The sequence below is a fragment of the Excalfactoria chinensis genome, chromosome Z (genome assembly GCF_039878825.1).
Source record: "Excalfactoria chinensis isolate bCotChi1 chromosome Z, bCotChi1.hap2, whole genome shotgun sequence".
Classification (NCBI taxonomy): domain Eukaryota; kingdom Metazoa; phylum Chordata; class Aves; order Galliformes; family Phasianidae; genus Excalfactoria; species Excalfactoria chinensis.
Window position 1 is genome coordinate 13330047 of NC_092857.1, and position 23234 is coordinate 13353280.

General features: G+C 38.1%; 1 protein-coding gene across 5 annotated transcripts in view; it reads left to right on the forward strand.

Annotated features, from left to right (window-relative positions):
• NNT (nicotinamide nucleotide transhydrogenase) overlaps nt 1-23234 on the forward strand; it is a 42838-nt gene that overhangs the window by 5025 nt on the left and 14579 nt on the right. For all 5 annotated transcript variants that reach the window (XM_072360103.1, XM_072360106.1, XM_072360104.1 and 2 more), the window contains exons 3-17: nt 2536-2765; nt 4581-4798; nt 5188-5275; nt 6001-6089; nt 8177-8364; nt 8981-9114; nt 10674-10865; nt 12074-12227; nt 13072-13233; nt 14004-14114; nt 14850-14995; nt 15711-15906; nt 17475-17708; nt 19000-19160; nt 19642-19821. In XM_072360103.1, the coding sequence (XP_072216204.1) occupies nt 2536-2765; nt 4581-4798; nt 5188-5275; nt 6001-6089; nt 8177-8364; nt 8981-9114; nt 10674-10865; nt 12074-12227; nt 13072-13233; nt 14004-14114; nt 14850-14995; nt 15711-15906; nt 17475-17708; nt 19000-19160; nt 19642-19821 (2483 nt within the window). The remainder of the gene's footprint in view (nt 1-2535; nt 2766-4580; nt 4799-5187; nt 5276-6000; nt 6090-8176; nt 8365-8980; nt 9115-10673; nt 10866-12073; nt 12228-13071; nt 13234-14003; nt 14115-14849; nt 14996-15710; nt 15907-17474; nt 17709-18999; nt 19161-19641; nt 19822-23234) is intronic.

Sequence of the window (23234 nt, forward strand, 5' to 3'; positions counted from 1 at the left end):
GAGGAGGATATAGTTCTCAGTGCTGGTCTGTGATGGTTCTGCTTAGTGGAGAGGGTGCAAATATTTTCTCTGTGGAAAAATCTTTACCTGTGTTTATTGGACACAACACATCCTAATGTGAAAGAAGGAAATGGGGAAACGTGTTTGGCACATAGTATGTATTTTTGTACCATCCTTCTGAGCAATTTGCTCTTCTGCTCTGCTATTCCACACAAGAACAAGTGGATAAAAATAGAATGTAAGTATCAGTTCTCATTCACCTTAGCAGCTAAGAAATACATATACACATTTCAGAGAAAGGTGTCAGCTTTCATTAAATGTTTGTGTGCCTTTAAATTTACAACCATCCTTCTGTTCTCTGTATGCTGTCATTTATTTCTTTCTCCATGTGTATTTGTTCACTGCAGAACTTAAAATAGGGTGAAAGGTAGCAGTTTAGTTTAGATTTTTCTCAGTGCTTCTTGAAAAGCTTCTTGCCTTCTGTTCTGAAGCTATTTCTTTTCTGAAATTATGATTTATTGCTTTTACTGTAACAAATTTAAGTTGTTTCAGTTCCATTTTTGCTTTTAAAAGACGAGAGCTCACTTTCATTGAGACAGTGTCGTGAAAATCATAAGCAGAGCTTTAATTGTTGAGTACTGAGGAGAAGAGATGAGGGATAAGTTCTCTTAGGATGACAAGAGTAATTTGTATGAATGATGGCATGATGAACAGTGTAGCTTTCAGGTGGCTAGTGAGGCAGTGCCTGGGATGCCCCTTGTTACACTGTGGTGTTCCGATGGCAATGCTAACATCTTTGCCAAATGTTGCTGTCATTTGGGTTTGTTGCTTGAAACGTGTATTCTCACACTTAAGTTCCTTTAAAGCTTATTCTTTCAATTTGTTTTCCCTTTTAATTTAAGTAATTGTTCTCACTATAATACACATAAGTAATATAATAAATTTCAAAGCATGTCATTGAAATATTTACCATTTTATTAGTTTAATTTAAAGAGGGAAATAAAGTAAAAAAAAACCAACAAATAAATAGGAAATAAAGCAGGTTGTTGTATGGTTCATCTTCCATGGTGTAGTCTTATTGCTTATGTTCAGTTGTTAGTTTTTTTTCTAGTGGATGAGAATTGCGGGTAATTGCTAAAACCTTTGATAACTCAGTATTTCAGGATGTTACAAATTGATACTATCTTGAAAATTTTTAACAACTGAAACTTTTGGATTAAACTTCAAGTATTTTGCAGTCCTAGTTATATTTCACTGATAGATTTAGAATCAGAAACATCAAAATAATTAATTTCTTCAGTGTTCTCATAGTATGATGTTGGTTTTGATTTTGTTTTGCTTTTCCCTATCTTGAACAAAAAAGCAAAAGGCAGGCTCTAAAATGTGCAACATGTTACCAGTCTGGTACAATTGATGTGATAACATGCAGAGTATTGGTGGCCAATTTAAAAGTATATTTGTAATTTGAGTCTTGTATGTTTGACTTTTAGTATGAGTGCCTGCTTGGGTTGCTAGAGCTACTTTTCATTAATACAAATTCACTGTGGGCTTCTTCTGTATGAATCTCAGAATTGAGATTTGAGTTCTGCGGAGATAATTGGTGAAAGCTGTTATATAACAGGACCTGGGTGCATACTATCTTGTGTAACACCAGCATGAGGCAGCATGATATCTGATTATCCTGCTTGAGACTGTATTTTTAAATAGTGTATTTAAACCACTGATGGGGATCTGAAGAGTTTAACTGTCAGGCAGGAGAGTATAGGTTGTTCATGGACAAAGTTAGATGTTTGCAGTTTGAAACCTTAAGCTAAAAGCAACAAGTTGAAACTTCTGCAGTTTTCTGATCATGTTTAATAAAACTTGCAAGGGCTTTAAACAAGGAGGCACCACTGAAGAGAAGTGTTATTGAACAAACCACTTGGCTGTTAGTCCATGGTTCTTCAGCTACTGCTTAATTCACGTTTTTAATTTTCTGTAGCAACTTTTAGAGTTGTACATCAGTCTTTCAGCGATCTTTTGTGGTATGTTTGTCACAGTCATAAATAATGACATAACACAACTGAAAGATTGTTTTGGTATATGGTTAAAAAAAGTTCAATTAGAATGCATTTCAGCTGTTTAAACTCATTTGTTTACTTCTTCGTGGTGAAGTTAAAATCCCTCTAAAACCCTCTCTAGTAACTTTGTCCTAGCCCAGTAAGAATGAGTTATCACCAGGAAACCCCCTGTTTTGTAATTGTAGAATTGTATGAAGTCTGGTGGTTTTGAGCCACAGAAAACTGTTGTTAGCACTGGGTGGATTGTACTTACTTGCTGGTACCTGAAGTAAAAAGGGTGTTTAGAAAGTCAGTGTTATTTGAGGAAATGCAAATAGCACTGGTAGAAAGCAATTATTCTTTTTTGCCATTGCTGAGGAGCTGGACTAAATGTGATGTGTCTGTATGTTTCTGTACAGCACTGAAGAATGCCATTAATAGCAATTCAGTTATCTTCTGTTCACCTGATATTATCTTATTCTGTCCACTCTTAAAGGAGTCCCTTATAAACAGCTGACTGTAGGTGTACCCAAGGAGATTTTTGAGAATGAGAAGAGAGTGGCTCTATCACCGGCTGGAGTTCAAGCCTTGATTAAGCAGGGGTTCAATGTTGTGGTGGAATCTGGTGCTGGAGAAGCCTCCAAATTTTCAGATGATCATTACAGAGAAGTTGGAGCAAAAATCCAGGGGACCAAGGAAGTCTTGGCTTCTGATGTCATTGTGAAAGTAAGTGCTTTGTATTTATATATTTCTTGCATTCTTTTTGTGAAACTCACAAGTGAAACTTTTCTAATGGTCTTCTGAGAGCTGAGAGCCCAGTATATAAGCTCCTTCAAAGTCTCTCTTTTTTTTTTTTAATTTTTATTTTTTTTAAATTATAAGTTCTAATTTAATTTGGCCCCTGTTGCTCACTTGTACAGTTAGAGTACCAAAATGGTCAACAGCGGCATTGAGAAGTTTCTTACCAAGTTTTAACTTGGGGGATTTGTGCTTTATACAGAAAGGCTGACTAATTCAAGGCACTAATCAGACAAGATCCATGCTCTAAGATACTTCAGCTCTAAAATTAGCAACATACAACTCTCAGGTTACTTTTCAAAGGGAGCTGCTTGGAATTTTGAAGATGCAAGTGTAATAAGTCCAACAATTGCTCAGAAACAGTGTATTTTAGAAGTATTTCTAACTAGAGTGTCAGGGAAGACTGCTAAAAGGTGCTTCAGATGTGTTAGGTTTTGCAGAGTCCTGAGAGGAAAAATAGATCTTAATCACACTGAGGCTTCCTTTAAAGTTGTATTTGAAGTTGTACTGTTAGTAATTAATACAGTGTTTTTCAGTGTCTGCGAACAACTCTTAGGTAGTTTATAAAGAAAAGTGGTAAATTAAACGTAATAAGTGGTAATTAAACATAAACTGATCAGGGTGGTTATCTGCTGGACTTCATGCTTAAAATTCCCTGTATGTGATAACACATTGCCACCTGAGCTTAATTAAAACCTATGTTTAGACATTTTGTTTGAAAAGGGCTGTTTTTTATAACAGCTGTATGTAATTGCTGGTTAGAAGCAATGGTTGCAATGGTTTTTGGAAGTATGTGCTGACTATTATTGCTCTATTACTCATTTGCCTGGAGTTAATTCTAAAAAGTCATAGAATCGTAGATTGGCTTAGGCTGTGGGGCACCGTAAAGATCATCAAGTTCCAAGCCCCAAGTGCCACCCACCAGATCAGGTTTCCCAGGGCTCAGCACCAGACATGGAGCTTCTCTGGGCAACCAGTTCTAGTCCCTCATCAACCTCCGAGTAAAAATTCCTAACGTCTAACCTAAATTACCTTTCTTTTAGTTATAGCCATTCTCCACTGTCCCGTTACTATCAGACTGTGTGAAAAAACAGTCCCTTTCCTGCTTGTAAGCTCCCCTCAGGTGCTGGAAGGCTGCAATGAGATCTCCCTGGAGCCTTCTCATCTCCAAGCTAAACATGCCCAACTCCAGCAACCTGTCTTTATAGGAGAGGTGCTCCAGCCCTTTGATCATCTTTGTGGCTCTCCTCTAGACCCACTCTAACTACTCTGCATCTTTTCTGTACTGTGGGCTAGAGACTTGGATGCCATACTCCAGATGGAGCCTCTCAAGGAGGGGGGACAGTTGCTTTTCTCTCCCTGCTGCACACCCCTATTTTGATGCGGCCCAGAAGGCCTACTGTATCCAGGCCTTCAAGAGCACATTGCTTGCTCATGTCTAGCTTTTAGTCTAGTAGGACCTGCAAGTCCTTCTCTGCAGTGCTGCTCTCAATGGGTTCTTCCAGTTGTTACTTATATCTGGGATTGCCTTGTTAAACCTAATTAAATTCTCATGTTCCCACTAAATGTACTGCAGCTAATAAGTACAGTTACTCTGATTAGTTGTGTAAACAGCCTTTGATATACTTCCTTGTGTACACTGTGGGTAGGGATGAACAAACTGCAAGCTAGGAGAAAGGAACTGAATTGTGCACTGATTTATTTCCACTGATTAATTTAGAAACTTCTCTGTCCTTTTTTCAGGTGAGAGCTCCTATGCATAATCCAGCCTTAGGGGTACATGAGGCAGACCTTTTTAAGACAGCACCTACCCTGATCAGTTTTATCTACCCAGCACAAAACCCAGACCTCCTGAAGAAACTTGCAGAAAAAAGAACTACTGTCTTGGCTATGGATCAAGTTCCACGGGTCACCATTGCTCAGGGATATGATGCACTTAGCTCCATGGCAAATATTGCTGGGTATGAAACATATTTTTTTTTGGGGGGGTGGGGGAGGGTTGTTACTGTTGTTAATAGAAGACATAATTGCAGAATGATGTGTATTTTCAGGTAACTCTACTGATGTTAACTTGGTGTCCAGTCACCCATTCCGGGACGGCTATAAAAACAGATGTGGTGAAAGAAATAGCAAGGTTGAGCACTTTGCCCTAAGCCATGTATATCTGAAGAGTTAGATTATCTTTTTTCTGAATGTGTGCTTGCTTGTTGAAGTGAGTTTTCTGCAAAGTAGTAAACATTCTTCATTCTGTGCATGCTGTAGGCAAATGTGTGTCCTTTTGATGGCTGTTGTGAATGGAATTGTGGTTAGCCTGGAAAAATATTGAAACGTGTTATTCCTTATTCAACAGTTACAAAGCTGTTGTATTGGCAGCAAATCACTTTGGTCGGTTTTTCACGGGTCAGATCACAGCTGCTGGTAAAGTTCCTCCAGCTAAGGTATGTGCAGATGCTGTACCAGAGTAATAAGCAAGTTTGTGAATGCAGTTAACCACTGTTGAAAACTGTGAAAGGCTTTTTTCTTGCTTTGAGACTAACTGTAGAAAATTCAGAAAGCTGTGTTACTATTTCCATATGGGTTTTTGTTGACTGAAGCACATGGCAACAATAGTGGTGTTTTTTTTCCTTTTGTTTTGTTTTTTTGTGGGGAAAGAATAGAATAATTCAAATTTTATTCACGTTTGCTTAAAATTCAGACAAGATGTATGTGTTTAGTTTTATAACAGACTGGGAAAGGCAAGGAAGCAGTTCGGAGAAATCAGAGATAGTGGCATTTTTGATGTATTGAAGTCTTTGCTTCAATTCCAATTTCATTGGAATTGCAGCTAGACTGTGGGATGAAGAGACATGAAATTAAAAGATTTAAAAAAAAAAAAGGAGCGGGGGAGGGGTGAGGGGAAACCTGTATCTAGTTATGTGAATTATTAGCGACGAGTGAGTTGGCTCCCAGATAAATGAAGCTAGGAGTTAAATCTTTTAAACTGTTACATTTACAGGGCAACTTTACTGAAGCATTTCTGGGTTCTATGTCCTAAGGTAAATCCTTGAAGTGACTGTGTGTAATGGGGTTTATCTGCTGTTGTGAAAGTGGCATGATGTTGCTATTTTTCTAACCAGCTCTACTTCTAGTTTATGCTTTAATCTGGATGATATTGTCATTCTAGGTCTTGATCATTGGAGGAGGAGTTGCTGGCCTGGCTTCTGCAGGAGCAGCTAAATCAATGGGTGCAGTTGTTCGCGGTTTTGATACTAGGTGAGTGTGTGAGAAAAGTAATAGTAATCTAAAATTATTCTGTTAAGGTATTTTGAAGTACTGTTAGGTAGAAGCACTTGTTCTGTGTTGAATCACAATTCCTTTCCTAGCATTTTTTTATTCCTACACTGTTTCTTATCTTTTTATTCCCCCAAAGGGCAAAATGTTCAAAGATTTTGTTAAATCATTCAGAAACTTACGAGTCAAAAGTTGTTGCTTTATGAAAACAGTAAGGGCAGTGCTGTTGTCCACTCCTTTGTTTCATTTCTTTGTTCTTGGGAGGATGGGGAAGAATAAAGAAAGAATCTGCATACAGCCATCAGTAGCTTGCTTTAGTAAATGTTCAAATCTGTGTGCTGTCATTCACTTCTAATATTCTCACCCCAGAGGACCTGTAGGAATCATTTTGGGATAAGCTTTGCTGAAGGGAAGGAAGAGGTCAAATTATTTTGTAGAATCTTAGAATCATGGAATGGCTTGTATGGAGGGAAATTTAGTTCCACCCACTGCTATGGGCAGGGTTGCCACCTACTACATTGGGCTGCCCAGGGCCCCATCCAACCTAGCCTTGAACACTGCAAGGAATGGGACATCTGCAGCTTTTCTGGGCAGCTTATTCCAATGCCTCACCACCCTCTGAATATTTCTCCTAATATCTAACCTAAATCTCCTCTTAGTTTAAAAATATTCCTCCTTTTTTCTATCATTATCAGACAGCATAAAAAAAAATCTGCCTCCTTCCTGTTTGTTAGTTCTCTTTGAGTACTACAAGGCGGCCTCAAGGAGACCTCACTGCAGCCTCTCTTCTAGGCTGAACAAGCTCGTCTTCCTCAAAGTCTTGGCACTGGGGTGGTGTTCCAGCACTCCAGTCACCTTTGTGGCATCCTCTGGACCCACTCCAAGAACTCCATGTCTTTCTCATTCTGGGAGCCCCAGACTTGGAGATAATGCCTCACCACCTGCAGCAGAAGGGGGCTACCAACTCTTGCCCTACTGGACACTCCTCTTTTGATTATTTCTTAAATGAAACTCAAGATGCCAGGACAGAATCTGCAGTTGAAGCTGTTTTAGTTATGTCTATGTTAGGGAATCTCTACTAATGTTGTGAAGTACTGTTTTATCCCAGGGCCATTTTTAGAGCATAAGACTGGGAAAATTGCAGGCCACAAACATTTTTGGTCTTACTGATGCAGGAAATGCAAATGTGATTAAACTTCTTTTTCCTGTCTGAGTAACCTTCTTACATTGAAATTAGATGTGCTTAATACCATATCTGTGTTAAAATTACTTACCTGTGCTTGATTTTATGTGGAAGTGATATCTGGTGCTACTTACCTATATCTTACATGAAAATGTTTTTAGATCCCACGTGAACGTATCTCCAAATTTCTGAGGCACAGTATGAAAGTGTCTTCACTCCAGTTTGATGGAAGACCTCCATGCATTGAAAACTGGAAGATTTTTCTTTAAAAGTAGAATCAAAATGTGTTTAAAATATTACAGAAATTGTTTTACTCTCTTTTTAAGCATTTTATGTACTTTCAGCTTGGTAAGAAATGATGTTTGTGATCTACACTGGAACTTCATTTTTATTTGTTGTGATTTCATGTAATGTAACATAAGTTACAGGCTTACAGGACAACTGTTAAAAATGATTCTGTCTGTGAAAAACAGACTTTCTGGTATTTCCCACTTCACAGATTAAATACAGAGTCACGAGCTGTGGAATATATGTCACCTATCTAACACATCTAACTTTGGGTTATGAGCCAGTATAGTTTAGGCAAGAGAAATGAGTGAGCAGATGCAGTCACCACTTAAGTTCCCAGCTCTGAATCTATTTTTGGAGAGCTCTGCTGGTAGTGCAGAAAACCTGCCTGTAGGACTGCCTTCATTCCTCATCCAAGAGTTGTCATTAGGGATCTAAATTTACTGGTGCAAATGACCTGGAATAAACCTTAGATGTCTCGTCTGAACACTACTACAAAACAGGTCATGGTGGATTGAGCTAATTCTAAAAATGGACTTCCATTTTTATGTAATATATATATATATTTTCCTCTTCTCTCTCAATTTTTTCTTCTTAGAGCTGCAGCTCTGGAACAGTTTAAGTCTCTTGGTGCTGAGCCCTTGGAGGTAGACATAAAGGAATCTGGAGAGGGTCAGGGTGGTTATGCGAAGGAAATGTCCAAAGAGTTTATTGAAGCTGAAATGAAACTCTTCGCCAAACAGTGCCAAGATGTTGATATTATCATCACTACAGCACTTATTCCAGGTATGGAAGTGTTATATATTCTCTGTGTGAACATGTACCTTTTCTCTGATAAATCCCTGTGTTCAAAGAAACTATCTTTTCCCCACAAACTGTCAGTCTTTGTCTCAATACTATCATGTTTTCTTATTCATAAGGAGTAGATAGTAATAATATAAGGAGATAAAATTCTCTTGTTTACTACATTACACCTATTTCTGCGCAGTGAAACAAATACAGTTGAAGCAGCAGTGTCCTTCATGATTAAAATGCAATGAGACAGTGCTTAGGTTTCAGTGCTCTACGTTGTGTAATGTCAGTCTTTTAATAACTTATGATGTGTTATTTCCTTCCCTCCCTCTCCACCCTCTGACTTGAGTTGTAGATTGGATGTTGTCTGTTTACTGAGGACAAAACTGGACTTTGCAGCATCTTTGTTACACTGCCCATGTACATGTATTTATATGCTTGGAAGCAAAATATTTATATAACAAATCCTCTGACGTTTCATTCTAGGTACTGATTAAAATTTTTGTTTCAAGTTTATGGAGATAGTACAGGAGATCTTGCCTCCTGAGCTTTACAATTAAAGGCTGTGTTTTATTTATTTATTTATTTACTTGCCATCTTGTCTAATCAGGTAAAAAAGCTCCTGTCTTGTTTAAGAAAGAGATGATAGAATCTATGAAAGAAGGTTCAGTTGTTGTGGATTTAGCTGCAGAAGCTGGGGGAAACATTGAGACAACAAAGCCTGGAGAACTGTATGTTCATAAGGTGAGCATTTTCACGTGCACAGCATTCTCTGTTGCATATGCTAAAAATGAGTAGCTGCTTTTACTGTTTGGACTTTAGTTCTTTATGCTTGCATTTGATTGTGAGACATCTATTTCTTTAATAATTTGAAGTTTTTAAAAGAAACAAATACAGTTGTGTAGTATTAATTAGGCCAGTAAGTAAAGAAGTGTTAGTCTTCCAAGACCAGTGATTTGTCTCTGCTTACCTGAGAGTGTGGTCAGTTATCTTTGTTGTGGTCTACCTAGACCTAGCAATAACTTCTTTGACTTGTTGATCAACTTCTGCAACTGGAGGTTGTAACTGGTGACACAGGCATAGCTAAAGAGATTTAGACTATGCCAGTGTTTGTATCAGTGCAGTCTCTGGTTTAGCTCAGTGTAATTTAAGCTTCAGGAAGTCTTGCCAGCATGAATATACATGCTTCCCTAGAGCATCTGAACCACTTGTTACCTAAACTAGAAGTAGCATTGAATTAAGCCATTTTTACCTAGACTTAATTAACTACTTCTTTTTGTTTTTGTCCAGTATTCTTCGCCTCTGAGTTCATGTTTTCTATTCATATGTTTTTCTTTTTTGTTGTTTATATCTGTAACAATTAGGTTCCTTATATAAATGTGTTTTAAGGTTTAAAGTAGCACACTTCCAGCTTTGTTATTTGGTAATAGAAAGGCTGTTTACTGTTGTGCTGTACCTGTGAGGGCCTGCTTGGGTATAAGATGAGTCACATGTATTTGGCTTTTGATTTTCTATGACTTGATGTTGATTAAAAACTGAACTTATAATGTGTAGGATAGAAACAGATACTTGCATGAAGAATTTATATGGGGCGCTTTTAGTCAGAAGTGTGAGACACTGCTGAGCTGTGGAAAAGGGCAGCAATGAAGAACTGCAATTAGTATGCAAAGCATTGCATTAAGGAGCTAGAGTTCCTTGAAGTATGTGTGGGTTTTAGCTGTAAGTTGCATATGGAGTGTTTTAAGGTGTATCTGCTTGAGCATGAGGGATTTATGCTAGCTTCTGTTCTCCACGTCTTCCAAAAGCTCAAGAGCCTGATAGCCAAGTATATTCAAATTTGCTCTCTAAATAATTGTGGTTACAGTGTACACTTAAATAAATATAAACTTAAGTGTGCTTCCTGTACAGTTCAGTAGCTCTGTGAAAGCTTCATTATACAGAAAATTGCCTCCAGTGTGTGCCTTCAGGAAGACTGAGATAATGCCAAGTGCTGGGTAGGGTTAATCTGCTATTAGGTTGATTTAAGAAGCAGAGAATGATAGGAGTAGGGAAAAGATAAGCTCTTCTACCAATATGTCCTTCTCTCTCTGAAGGATTGTTGCTAATATAGTTTAGTGTGTTAGATTTAATCACATTGAATTGTGTAGCTAAGTAATTCTCCTTAAACTAATTTTGTTAGATCTGCAGATAACGCAGAATAAATGAAACTCTGGATATATATTTCCAGAAGGCTGTGTTGGAAGAGATACTGCTGCTTTAAAGTTTGAACTAGTCCTTATTCTTTTGCTTGAATCTCTTTTCAGGGTGTTACACACATTGGCTACACAGATTTACCAAGCAGAATGGCTACTCAGGCCAGTACTCTGTATTCCAATAATATAATCAAACTCCTAAAGGCTATTAGTCCTGACAAAGAGAACTTCTACTTTGATCCAAAAGATCAGTTTGATTATGGCACTCTTGATCATGTAATTAGAGGAACTGTAGTAATGAAGGTAAGTCAATAAAAGTTCCTGTTTTAGCTTGTGTGCTGTCTCCTTGCAGTACGTTCAGAGATGCTGCATACTGGGCAGCGCTCAGAGGTGGTTTGTTGGACAGCATGGGCAGTTACGTTTGTATTCAGTTGAATATTCTTCTTGCCTTTCATATGAAGGGGGAAACCTCTTTGTTTCTTTTCTTGTTTAAGCAGATACCTAATTAGTCTACTGTTGGAAAATAGGAAAGCTGTTAAATTTGCATGTTTTTTTTTCTTGTGGTTAAAAACATAATTATTGAAAACATTTTTGTAATATTACTACAGGACCAGGAAGTTTTTTTTTTCTTAAATACATATATTCTCTTCATATAACTTTGTAGTTTAAAAAAAAACAAAAAACAACAACAAAAACAAACAACAAAAAAAACCCAAGAAAAAACAGAAAACACACAACAGGAAAAACCTGGAAAAAAAAACACAACCAGAAACCTGGAGGAACTAGAATATTCAGGGTACTCTCAGCTCAACTAGGAAATACTAAAGCAGAAGCTGCGCTTGGGCTTGTATGGGCTCTCCTTGTGCAATTACATTATGCAGAACACATTAAGCTCTGTTTGGTGGGTAAGAGGTATCCATTTCTGGTGAGTTTTTCTATATAAGATTACCAAGATTTTGCTATGCATATAAATATCCACTTTAGAAGAGGCTTATGTTGATGTCAGCTCTCAGACCATTGAGGGGATGCATACAACTTCTAGATCTGACAGCTTCAATAATTGCTCTTCTGGGGACCTGAGAACAGGAGGAAATGTAAGACATGTATGAGACCTTCCTGAGCTCTAGGCAGACTGATTACAGTCCTAGTCTGTAGCAGAATCCTCGTCTTTTTTCAAGACTTCACTTTATTTTGGTGAAGAGCTTTCCTTCTTAGTTTCAGTTCCTGCTTTCAGGCCCTATGCTTTGTGTACATCTGGCTCTTATGGGCACTATTTTTCAACATGCTTTAGTAATATACGAACCACGTATATGAGAATATATGTGGTTAGTTTAGTCAGGATGTGCTGTTCCTCCTGCTTTGTAAACTTCTAATGTAGAAAATGGAAAATATTTCTGTGTCATGCCTCTAAGTTGTTAAGCATTCACAGAGTTACAGAATTAAGAATGGTAGACTTGTCAATCCATAAAGCATCTAGCATGTCTGAGTTAACTGTAAATGTCTGTTATCAGGATGGCAAGGTGATCTTTCCAGCACCTCCACCAAATAACATTCCCCAAGGAGCTCCTGTGAAGCCGAAGACTGTAGCAGAGCTGGAAGCAGAAAAAGCAGCTACTGTTACACCTTTTAGAAAAACCATGACTAGTGCATCTGTTTACACAACAGGTAGGCAATTTCTGGAGCTGGAGGATCACCTGATTTGGCTAATACTTTTAAGTGACTCATCTTACACATTGAATGTAATAATTGACTCAGAGAGCAGTTGATTGGCTGGTATATCCTACTGGGAAGCTGATGATATGTGATTGTCTCTTTTGAGGGGAGAATAAAATTCTAGAAACTTAACCAAAATATTAACACTTCAAACAGCACTGACTCATGCTATGTGCATGCGCATGCTTTCTTATTTAAATATCAGTAAAACAGATTTCTGAAGGACTCTTGCTTGGGATGGTATCTATTGTTTTGCAGCAGAATAAACTTAACATCATTATTTTTTTCAGTCTTTAATGTGTGGTGTAAGTCTTGAATGTCTACAGTCCTCATTGAAGTATTGGGTATAGGACACTGTCTTGACAAGCAATTAGCTGTTCCTGTCATTTAGTATCTTGTGCTCAACAGAGGTTCTATGTAAGGTAATTAATGAATTGAGTATTCTTAAATTTTACCTCTCTTCTTCATGTTTTAAGTCTAATGAGTAGTAATACCCTCAGCATGATTACTACTATCTTTGTGTGGAGCAGTAGATTGAGAAGAGTAAGGGTTAAGGTAGAAGAACCTTATCCTAGTGTCCTCATCTGCATCCCCAACACAAATGTCCATGTTATGTTTATGGATTTCTTTTTCTTTCAGAAGAAACCTGAGGAATCTTGTCAAAGGCAGTCCACCTTGTACTGAAAAAAGTCTGTGCGTGGAACTTGATTTTGCTTTTAACTAAATACCGGACTCCTGATGTGCAGAGTTTAAATGTAGGAAACCATTCAAAAGTTTTATTGTGCTTCTCTTCTAGGTCTAGCTAGCATGTTAGGACTTGGCATTGTTTCTCCTAATACTGCTTTCACTCAAATGGTGACGACATTTGGCTTAGCTGGAATAGTGGGATACCATACAGTATGGGGTGTGACTCCTGCTCTTCACTCTCCACTCATGTCAGTGACTAATGCCATCTCAGGTAAGTAGCAGTCATACAGCTATTTGTTCTCTATTTGAAACAGGAACAGCTCCTTTGTGAACTTCAGACAGAAATCTGTTGATTTGCCTTTTGAAATGCCAAGGAGCATAGTACTGCTTTGTGTTACATTCATGAATTGCAAGGACAACTGAAATATACTATTTCCAAGAATATATGTTTTGTTTCTCAAAAGAAAAGTAGTGTCTGTTGTAAAAAAACTTTTAATTCTTAAGCTATTTGTTTGACTTGGGGTGCTGTAATCTCCCCTTCCATGCAATACTTCTTTTCCTTCTTTATCTCCATAGTGTTGCACTAAAAATAACTTGTCTTTCTTATTTCCTGCTCTTCTTTATTTCCTCTTCTCAAAACATGCACTTTAGAGCTGAGTGAACATTTCTAACAGGGATCTGTAAGATTGGTGACATTATAAATATTTCAGTTAAGGAGAGAAGCTGTCTGTATCCTTGTGACAGACCTCAATTCTGATCTACTTTGACCATTGAAAGGAGTTTCTTTATTGAGCCAGTACTTAGTACTCTCTCTCTGTACCTCAACACTACATTCACGTGTTGATTATTTCCTTTAGAAATACATTTATATTTGTTGATATAAGATTATTGTTAATTTAAGATTGTGGCTGTCTTTGTTAAGTGCTAGTATGTAGAATAAGGTTACAATTTCAGTTCATTGGTATCTGACAGCACCTATAGAAGCTTTCTATAGGTATAGAACCTTGTAAATTTCAGTAAAGATTTTTCTTTTTTAAACAGGACTAACTGCAGTTGGTGGGCTGGTATTGATGGGAGGAACCTATCTCCCTGAAAATGCTCCACAGAGTCTAGCAGTTCTTTCAGCCTTTATCTCTTCAGTCAATATTGCAGGTATGAATTATAGCCTTTTTCTTAAGGATAACTTATAGTGTTTCTGTAATTCTTCTGTTTCTTTTACCTTTAAATAGATAAACTTGAAGTTAACTGGCAATAGGATTGAATAGCACCCATCAATAAAGGGAAAAATAAACAAAACAAATTTAACAATAGCTAATACATCTAGCTCTCACTCCCTGTGGTGTAACTTATTTTTTAAAGAAAGGGTTTTAAGCGTGCATTTTTCTTTTACAGTATTACTTGAGTGATGACTGTGTGAAATGTATTTTCCTTTATACCCCCAGATGGTACAGCGTTTGACCTTGTATCCCTTTTTCCACTTGAGAAATATAACAGTGGCATGGAACAAAATTATGCTTGATCTTTAGAAGTCCCAGCTTAATTTTACAAATGTGAAAATAAGTCATGTGGCTTAGAAATACTGTTTGTTGCCAGTGTATACATGGAGAAATGTAGAGTCGTAAGCTGGACTATATGCTATTGTCAGCATAGAGTATGAAGCCAGAGCAAGTCTTCCAAGCTTTTAGACTCCTTTTCAACAACAGCATCTAACCCTGATTATGTTTTTTATTTCCAGTTTACTCATTTTCTAAAAGTTTAGTTAGTGCTGATATAGCTTTGTGCAGTAATATGATTTAACCAAGTTCTTGTCTTGTAGCTTGGTGCATACTAAGTTCCAGATTTGATTTTTTTTTTTTTTTTTTAATTGTTGATTCCTTCTTTTGCTAGGTGGGTTTCTAGTTACACAGAGAATGCTGGATATGTTCAAACGTCCTACAGATCCTCCTGAGTACAACTACTTGTACCTACTTCCTGGTGGTGTATTTGTAGGAGGCTATGCAGCTGCTCTCACTGGTGGCTATAGCATTGAACAGGTAAGAAGATAACTGTAGCACTTAGCTCACTGTTTCCAGTGCGATATGCTTCTTCAGTACTGACTCTGTAGAGATATAAATAGACATTAGCTATTAGAATTTTTCACCTGTTACCTAATCCCACAAGGCCTTTCTGAAGTTGATTATCTTTTAATTACTGATTCTGCTGATTTTAAAAGCTTATTATTTTCTCAGAAGCTGCAAGTAACTTGTTATTCATTGGGCAGCCTTCTTAACGTTACAGCTTAAATTTACTATAGAAACCTGCTCTGTGCTCTAGCATGAGTGCAGTTTTGAGCACTACAGTACAACGACATAAAACTATTAAAGAGCATCCAAAGGAGGGACGTGAAGATTTTTGAGAAGTCTAGAGGGCAAGGTGAGAGAGGAGGGGCTCAGGTCTCTTGGTTTGTTCAGCTCAGAGACGATCATACTGAGTGGAGACCTTGTGGAAGCCTCCAGCTTCCTCATGAGGGAAACAGAGGAGCACATAAAATAACTCGTAAGGCACAGAGAAAATTTTAATAAATAGCACATTTTAATTGGTCAAAATCACATCTCTTTGACACATTTTCACAGTCAAGAGTTTCAGTTACAAGCCACCTGATGTTCTGTAGAAAACTGCTATGCTGTGCAATAATGAGAAAGTTCCTGATAATGTTGTACACTTTGTGCCCCTACATGATGTATGCATATCAATGTTCTTACTTTAAAGATGATGTATCTGGGCTCGGGCTTATGCTGTGTTGGTGCCCTAGCTGGTCTATCCACCCAAGGAACAGCTCGTCTTGGAAATGCTTTGGGAATGATTGGTGTTGCAGGAGGTTTAGCAGCAACTCTAGGAGGCCTTAAACCTTCACCTGAATTGTTGGCTCAGATGTCAGGTGCAATGGCACTTGGTGGCACAATGGGTATGTATATCATTCTTTAAACTAATGAATATGTGTTTAGTACCTACATTTATGTAAGCTCTAGATATACCATATTTTGTGTAGGTCTGGTGTGTTGACTGATTGTGGTGGTTTCACCTTCATGGGTAGTTCCACCACAGAGCTGTCTTGCTCCTCAGAAGAAAATACACTGAAGGACTCGAGCACTGAGATAAGGACACGGAGATTACTCACCAGTTATTGTCACAGGCAAAACAGATGCAGCACGGAGAGATTAATGTAGTTTGTTGCCTGTTGCTAGCAGACCAGGGCAGTGAGAACTAAAACACTCACCCCACCCCCATCTTTCCTATCTCCTTCTGTTGAGTGGTACAGAGAATGGGGGTCAGTCAGTAACGTGATGCTTCATATCTGTTGTTCCCCCACGTTCACTCTCTGCCCCTGCTCCACACAGTCTACCTCCCACTGAATGTCATCCATCCTGAACAGAACCTCGTGGGCTTCCTACAGGCTGCAGCTCTCCAAGCACTTGCCCCACTGTGGCTCATAGGGCCCATCCATTAGGTGCTGCTCCAGTATGGCTACACACAGGTGACAGCTCCCCCAGCCCATCTGCTTCTCACAGGCTGCTTCTCTGGCCTGGGGCTACTCCTTTGTGGATTCTTCACAGACTGGGGTCTCCTTCATGCTGCATCTGCTGCTGCTCTCTGACTTCTGTTGGATATTTGCTATGTGTTATGCCCGTGGTCTGCACAGGGCCACGCTGCTCCACTGAGGGCCTCTCCTGGCCTACAGGGAATTTCTGCTCCTTGCCTGGAGTACCTCCTGCACTAATCTTGGTGCCTGCATCTCTCCCAGCTGCTGATGCACAGTAGCTTTTACCTTTGTTATAACTGTTCTCCAAGATTACACCCAGTGTTGCTCATGGCTTGGCTCTGCATAGTGGGAGGAGGGAACCTACTTCAACAGAGGGATTAGATTTACCTGATCTTCAGAGGTCCCTTCCAACACTTTTGATTCTGTGACCTGACATGAGGCAGCTGTGAGCAGAGCACAACAGACCCCATACCTGCAAAACCCTGCTAGCTAAATATTGTCACATAAGTCCAGTTCACTATCTTACGTCTATTGCTTGCTCATGTTATTTTGCAAGTATGTGAAGGAAAAATTACAAGTTGCAGGACATTTATTAATGCATCAAGATATGAAAGAGAATGGGGAGACTGGTGGAAAGCAGGAGGGCATAATTTGTGGTAGGTAATGTGAGCATGCAGTAGTGCTGAGTGAATGCTGCCAAATTACCTTTTTTATACTGTGCTTTCTTCACAGAAAATTCTGAATTTCTTAATTAAACATCCAGAATGTGTGCTTTAATTGGCTTCCTAGTTTATACAGGATCCTTCTGGCGCACAGTAAATGTGTACAGCTTTCAACTGTCACACTCAGTGATTTCTAGTTCTGAAAAGTTTTTTTTAACATTAGCAGATGTGTATTTACCATGAATTCAGTGCGCAATGCAGTAATGCATCAACTTGTAATTTCACAGATTGTGTTCTTAAGAATTCCCTTGTATCTTCAACTCTCAATAGGTCTGACAATTGCAAAACGCATCCAGATTACAGATCTGCCTCAGTTGGTAGCTGCTTTTCATAGTTTGGTTGGTTTGGCTGCTGTGCTCACCTGTGTAGCAGAATACATGATAGAGTATCCTCACTTTGCTACGGATCCAGCTGCAAACCTGACTAAGATTGTGGCATACCTTGGAACGTACATTGGAGGAGTGACTTTCAGTGGCTCTCTTATTGCTTATGGAAAGCTGCAAGGTGAGACACTCCATTCATAGCAAAGTATTTGTTAAAGGCTTTTTTTCTTTTTTTCCCATATGGATTTAGCTTTGACAGTCCAGTGTGTAACTGGAAAGCAAGATTGTTTACTTAATTCTGTTCAATCTGGTGTTTTCTTTTTAATTCTCCTCTTTCTTGTGTACAGCTTTATGAATAGTTTCCTTTCAGTGCTTGGACATATTACCTTTATTAATTACATAATCTTGTAAGCTTTCGTCAGTTCATCTTGTCTGGAGTGTAAAATCAGCTGTACCTGACAGAATTTATATACACACATATATATATATATATGTAATATATATAATATATATATATATAAGTATATACATACATATATATATATATATACACATACTTCATGCCTCTTAATGTTTTAGTAAGTGTTGTAAATTAAACACGCGCTATCTCCTGATTCTTTTGCATGTGAATGTTTTCTTATTACATTTATTTTTGATTTTGTAAGGACATAGATTTTGAGGGACAGATAAGAATTGTCCCTTAAATCTTCCAGCCAAGAGCTTCCTATTGCTAATCCTTCTTCAGCCTTGCAATAGTTCCTTTGGGAAACAGCTGTTTACTTTCTTCAGTGTTTGAGATCAGCCAATGAAGGAGGAAGCGTATCATGGATGAAAAGCTGTGTTCTGTAGTAATCTTTTGAAGGATTTGTCAGTAGCGTGTATTCTGCTTGACTGCTTAACAACTTATTCTGAACTCTTCTTCCTCTTCTTCGTCTCTGTCCCCAATATACCTCAACCTCTTTTCCTTTCAGTCTCTGCCAGTTTGGGAAGCTGTGGGAAGTCTGTAGCTGAGGGTACTGGTGAATTTAAAGCAATTGAAAGCAGCAGTGTGTGTGGTCGTGTGTTTGTAAGCACATGTCTTTGGATAGACTGATAATGCTTGTAGTAAGAAATGCTAGCTAGGAGTTTGATATGAAGCTCTGTAGCGTATAGCATGCAGAGGCCTTGAAAGTTGAAAAATCAAAACCAGATAATAAAGTATTTTTGAGAGGAAAATATATCTTTAGATTGATTTTTCTGAAACGAAGAAAGATTAGGAAACACAATAAGCGTTTAACAGGGAGTATTTGAGAATCTACATGTGTTGCGGTACTGAGTCTGCACAGGGTCTGAGTTTCAGCATTTCCTTCCACTATGTCTTCACCCACCACTCCCACAGTTTTCTTTTGTTGAGTTAATTCAGTCTTTTCTGAGGCAAGAGACAAGACTGTGCACGTATGTTTGTCGATCTCTACACATTAATCTGATTGTAGGTATCCTGAATTCTGCGCCTCTACTCTTGCCTGGTCGACATGCGCTGAATGCAGGGTTACTGGCTGCCAGTTTTGGCGGAATGATTCCATACATGATGGATCCTAGTTATACTACAGGGATTACTTGTCTTGGTTCTGTGTCAGCTCTCTCAGCCATAATGGTAAGTTGGGGAATTATAGAAGGTAGAATAAGTAAAACAAGCAGTTTGTTCTCTAGCTTTGCAAATTTCCACTTAATGGTTGTATTTTACCATGCTGAGTCACCTTTGTCTTATGTAGTGCCTGTGTGTTAAATTTCACTACTAAATAGTAGCTGACTTTCCAAAATCGAGCTGTAAAACAGAGCTTAACAACTTTATATGACTCGTATGACAAACTGATATTTTAAAATACTTTCAGAATGTTCATCTTTAAAAATCCATGGAACTGAAGCATTGGTTTTGTGAGTAAAGATATGTAAGTAAACACAGATAAGAACAGTGGAGCTCCTTCTTGTCCTTCAGCATGAGCTTGATCTCTTCAATACTGAAAAGACACAAATTCATTATTAAGTAACTTTGTATTTATTTTTTTTCAAAGCTGCAGGCATACTCTCCTTTCTACATGTTCTCTTTAGTCCTAGCTTATGCTTTCCTTTTCCAGGGTGTCACTTTAACAGCAGCTATTGGAGGTGCTGACATGCCTGTAGTTATTACTGTGCTGAACAGTTATTCTGGATGGGCCTTGTGTGCTGAGGGCTTCCTACTGAACAACAACTTGCTGACAATTGTTGGTGCACTCATTGGATCCTCTGGGGCCATCCTCTCTTACATCATGTGTGTGGTAAGACGTGAGCAGAAATTGTGCTTTTCTCTGAGTAATGAAAAACCTAATTTAGAATGTTCAGTAGAAAGATAAGTAGTTGGAAGAGAAGGGTGCTAGGTATTTAGAAGTAATACTCCTTTGATCTGAAGAAAGACCTACTTCAAATCCTAAAAAGGAAAGGCATTGCATTATTTCGGGCATCTGGGATTTGAATCTAAGCTCAAATAGGTATGATTACTTGTTATTTTGTCATTGTACTTGTGACACTTTACACTGTAGTTAAATCTAAATTATCAGCAGAACGTATTTTGCATAGTGTCTTCCATTAAGAAAAAAGAAAGTGGTTGGAGAGTAATCTAAACTTTGTTTTCTGCAGTGTGGGACGGAGCATTCTTCAGAAAACAGTTACTTTGAAGTACCACTGTGTGGCAGCAAGCTTATACTAATTTGTTGTAAATAGTAGTAAGCGTGTCAAAGTAAACTTGAACTCCAGTTGGTGTAATCATGATGCATTGTTATTCACAGGTGTTTTTTCCTGGATAATTCACACACAGATCTTTTTTCTCTACCTGTATTTCTTTCCCTTCTGTTTTCCAAGACAGAGCAAGAAAACTGCAGCAGCCACCAACCTGATTCTCTTTTGTGTGATTTTGTTTCAGTTCTTTTGCATTCTCGTATGGTAATTGTTTCAGTTGTGCTGCCTTAAAGCTTTCCTATGGTCAGCCCTGGCCATCTTCTTTCACTGTCTCTTCCAGTAAAATAGTATTGTTATCATATTAGGAGTAAGGAATAGTTTCAGATAAGCTTAAAAAACATTATTTGTGCAATTTCCTGGAGGGGAGTTCAAGTAGACAGTCCCAGATAGGATTTTTAAGTAAGCTTTTTCTTTCTTAAGTGTTTTGTATCCACTTATCAAAAGGAAATAGAATTTTGTAGCTCATGGAACATCTGTTTAAATTTAAATACCTGCATTCAGTCAGCAGTTTAGATCATATCAGTGGAAAGATGTTGCTTACAGGACAACACAGATTTGAAAAGTATGTTCTTTGAAGTAAATACCAGATTTTTAATAAGTCCTGGTGAAAACAGGATCTACTGAATACGTATTTTCCCCCAGGCACGGTCATCGTATAACTTAATATCTTTTCTCTTACTTCTGTCTTTTATTTCTAGCAAAGAGTTTTGTCATACTTCCCTAGGAAACCCCAGGATTTAATTAAAAAAATATAACAAAACTTTTTTCAGTGACAGAGGGGTTTTACTCGATGTATTTCTCAACCTTTGGGAAACTGAGTTTTTGAGATAATGTTCTAGATGTCTTGTGCTGCTTCACATAGGCTAAGACAACTAAAGTTGATTAGCTGCTAAAAAATAGAATGTTTGTATAACTGCACAGTAAACAGAATAAGATGTTTATCTCCCAGCATTTTTATTTTGTGTTTTGCTTCCTTTAAAGGAAGTCATTGCTTTTAAAGGCATTGTTACAATTAAAGGATTCAGTCATATTATTTTCCTCAATCTGTATGTTAGGAGGAAAAAAATGTTTCAGAATTCCAGTGGTTCCAATAAATATTTCTGCTTTAGGCTGTTGTAACCTGTGCTGATGAAGCAATGAAGTGTGACTCTGACTCTCCTAGATGAGAGGGTAATTGCAGAAGCATCTTAATGGCTGAAAGCTTCTTCTTACAATTTATCCAGTTACTTAAAAAAAAAAAAAAAAAAGAAAAGAAAGGAAACAAAACAAAAAACAACTAAGGAAAAACAACTGTAGCTTATTAACCTCAAACCTGTCCACATAATCTCTTAAAACTGAGTTGGTAAAACTTGCCAACATCTATTTGCGTAATCCTTTAAAATATTTGCACTTACATCTTACTGATCAATATTTTTTTGTCCATCCCCCCTTTGTGTATATTCAGGATGAGTTAAAGACAAAGAATTCAGCTTTGCAATAAGGAGGCAAGGGCTTTGCTCCTCACCCTTTTTGTGCATTTTGACCACTTTTTAAAGTGCTAATGCAACATGCCTTTTTTCACAACAGTTGTTTCGATTATCCTTTCTCCCTATTTTTGCGGTGAATAGTTGGTGTTTGTAGCTGTAGTTATTAGGATCAATATGGATAGGGATGGAGAATATGCTTCAGATATGAGAGGAACCATCAGTTGTGGTTGAAACAGCAAGACAAGGGACAGACTGTTAATTTTACATATGCTGCACCCTTATGTATTGCAGCTGTGCTCTTTATGTGGGCGCAGTTTGCTGTGGAAGAAGTTGTAGTTCTCAGAGATCAAGGCCTTGGCTTTTCCTGGTGCAGAAGCTCCGAGCAGTATTACCTGTGTGTACACAGTATGTAAGGCTTTTTTTTTTTTTTGCTGGTTTGCTGTTATATGTGAATAACTGCAGTGTTGAAGCCTGCACTTCATTACTATATGTGTGTGATCTGTGGTGGTAAAGAATGTGAATAAGGCTGCTGAAGACTTAAAAACACTGTCTCTGTGATGAGCAGGTCTTTGCTGCTTTGGTTAATTTGTTGCTTAATGAGGTTTTGTCTCACTTTGAAGCCTTCCGTGGTTCAGAAACAGACAAGAGTCTGTTGATTTCATGTGTGCCTTATGCGATTTCTCAGACTCCAAGTATTATTAGATTTATTTATTCATTTATTTTACATTGGCCTGGCCTTGCTGTGGCCTTTTAGTTTAGATAAGAATTGAAAGTGTTTTGGTTATTGTAAGTTCAGTGTGCAACATCTGAGAAGTGTATTCTCCTGCCTAAACAGTTGTAACTGCTATGGTACGCTAGTCTGTTTTCCTGTTTAAAGGTTTAATATTGTGATACACATCAAAGGCATTGTGCTCTTAAAGGATATGAATCCTTTAATCCACTGCAGCCAGTACAAAATGCTGATTTCACAAAGCCCGTGTTTGGGCTGTGTTGTGTGTCATCCTTGCAGTAGCTGGAACAGTGATAATGTGTAAGGATAAAGAGAAGTTCTTCTGGCATCCTTCTTGTGCTTATTTGCTGGATGGTGAGTTTCAGAGAGTGGAACTTCTTGTTAGGCTTTAACAAAAAGCTGTGTGGTTGCATGATTTTATCTGTTGGTGGAGCATGGACACTTGGAAGCATACTTTTGTGTGAGGTTTTTCCTCTTGCTCGTATGTGCATCTCTGTAGATCTGTTCTTAAATTCTGTTGTGGTTTATGAGCTAGCACAGCAAGTGTATGACACACATGTTTAATTAAAGAAGCAATTTATGCCTGTTCCGTTCTTGCTTCTAAACTATTGTTTACTGCAATTACAAGTTTTGCCTACTTCCAGATATTGCTTTGGGACCGCATTCAGGAGGAGACATGCCAGTGAAAGCATTTAGCCAGCGTCTTTTACTGGCTGTGTATCCAGAGATGAATTTTCAGGATGTGTTCTCCTCTTAAACT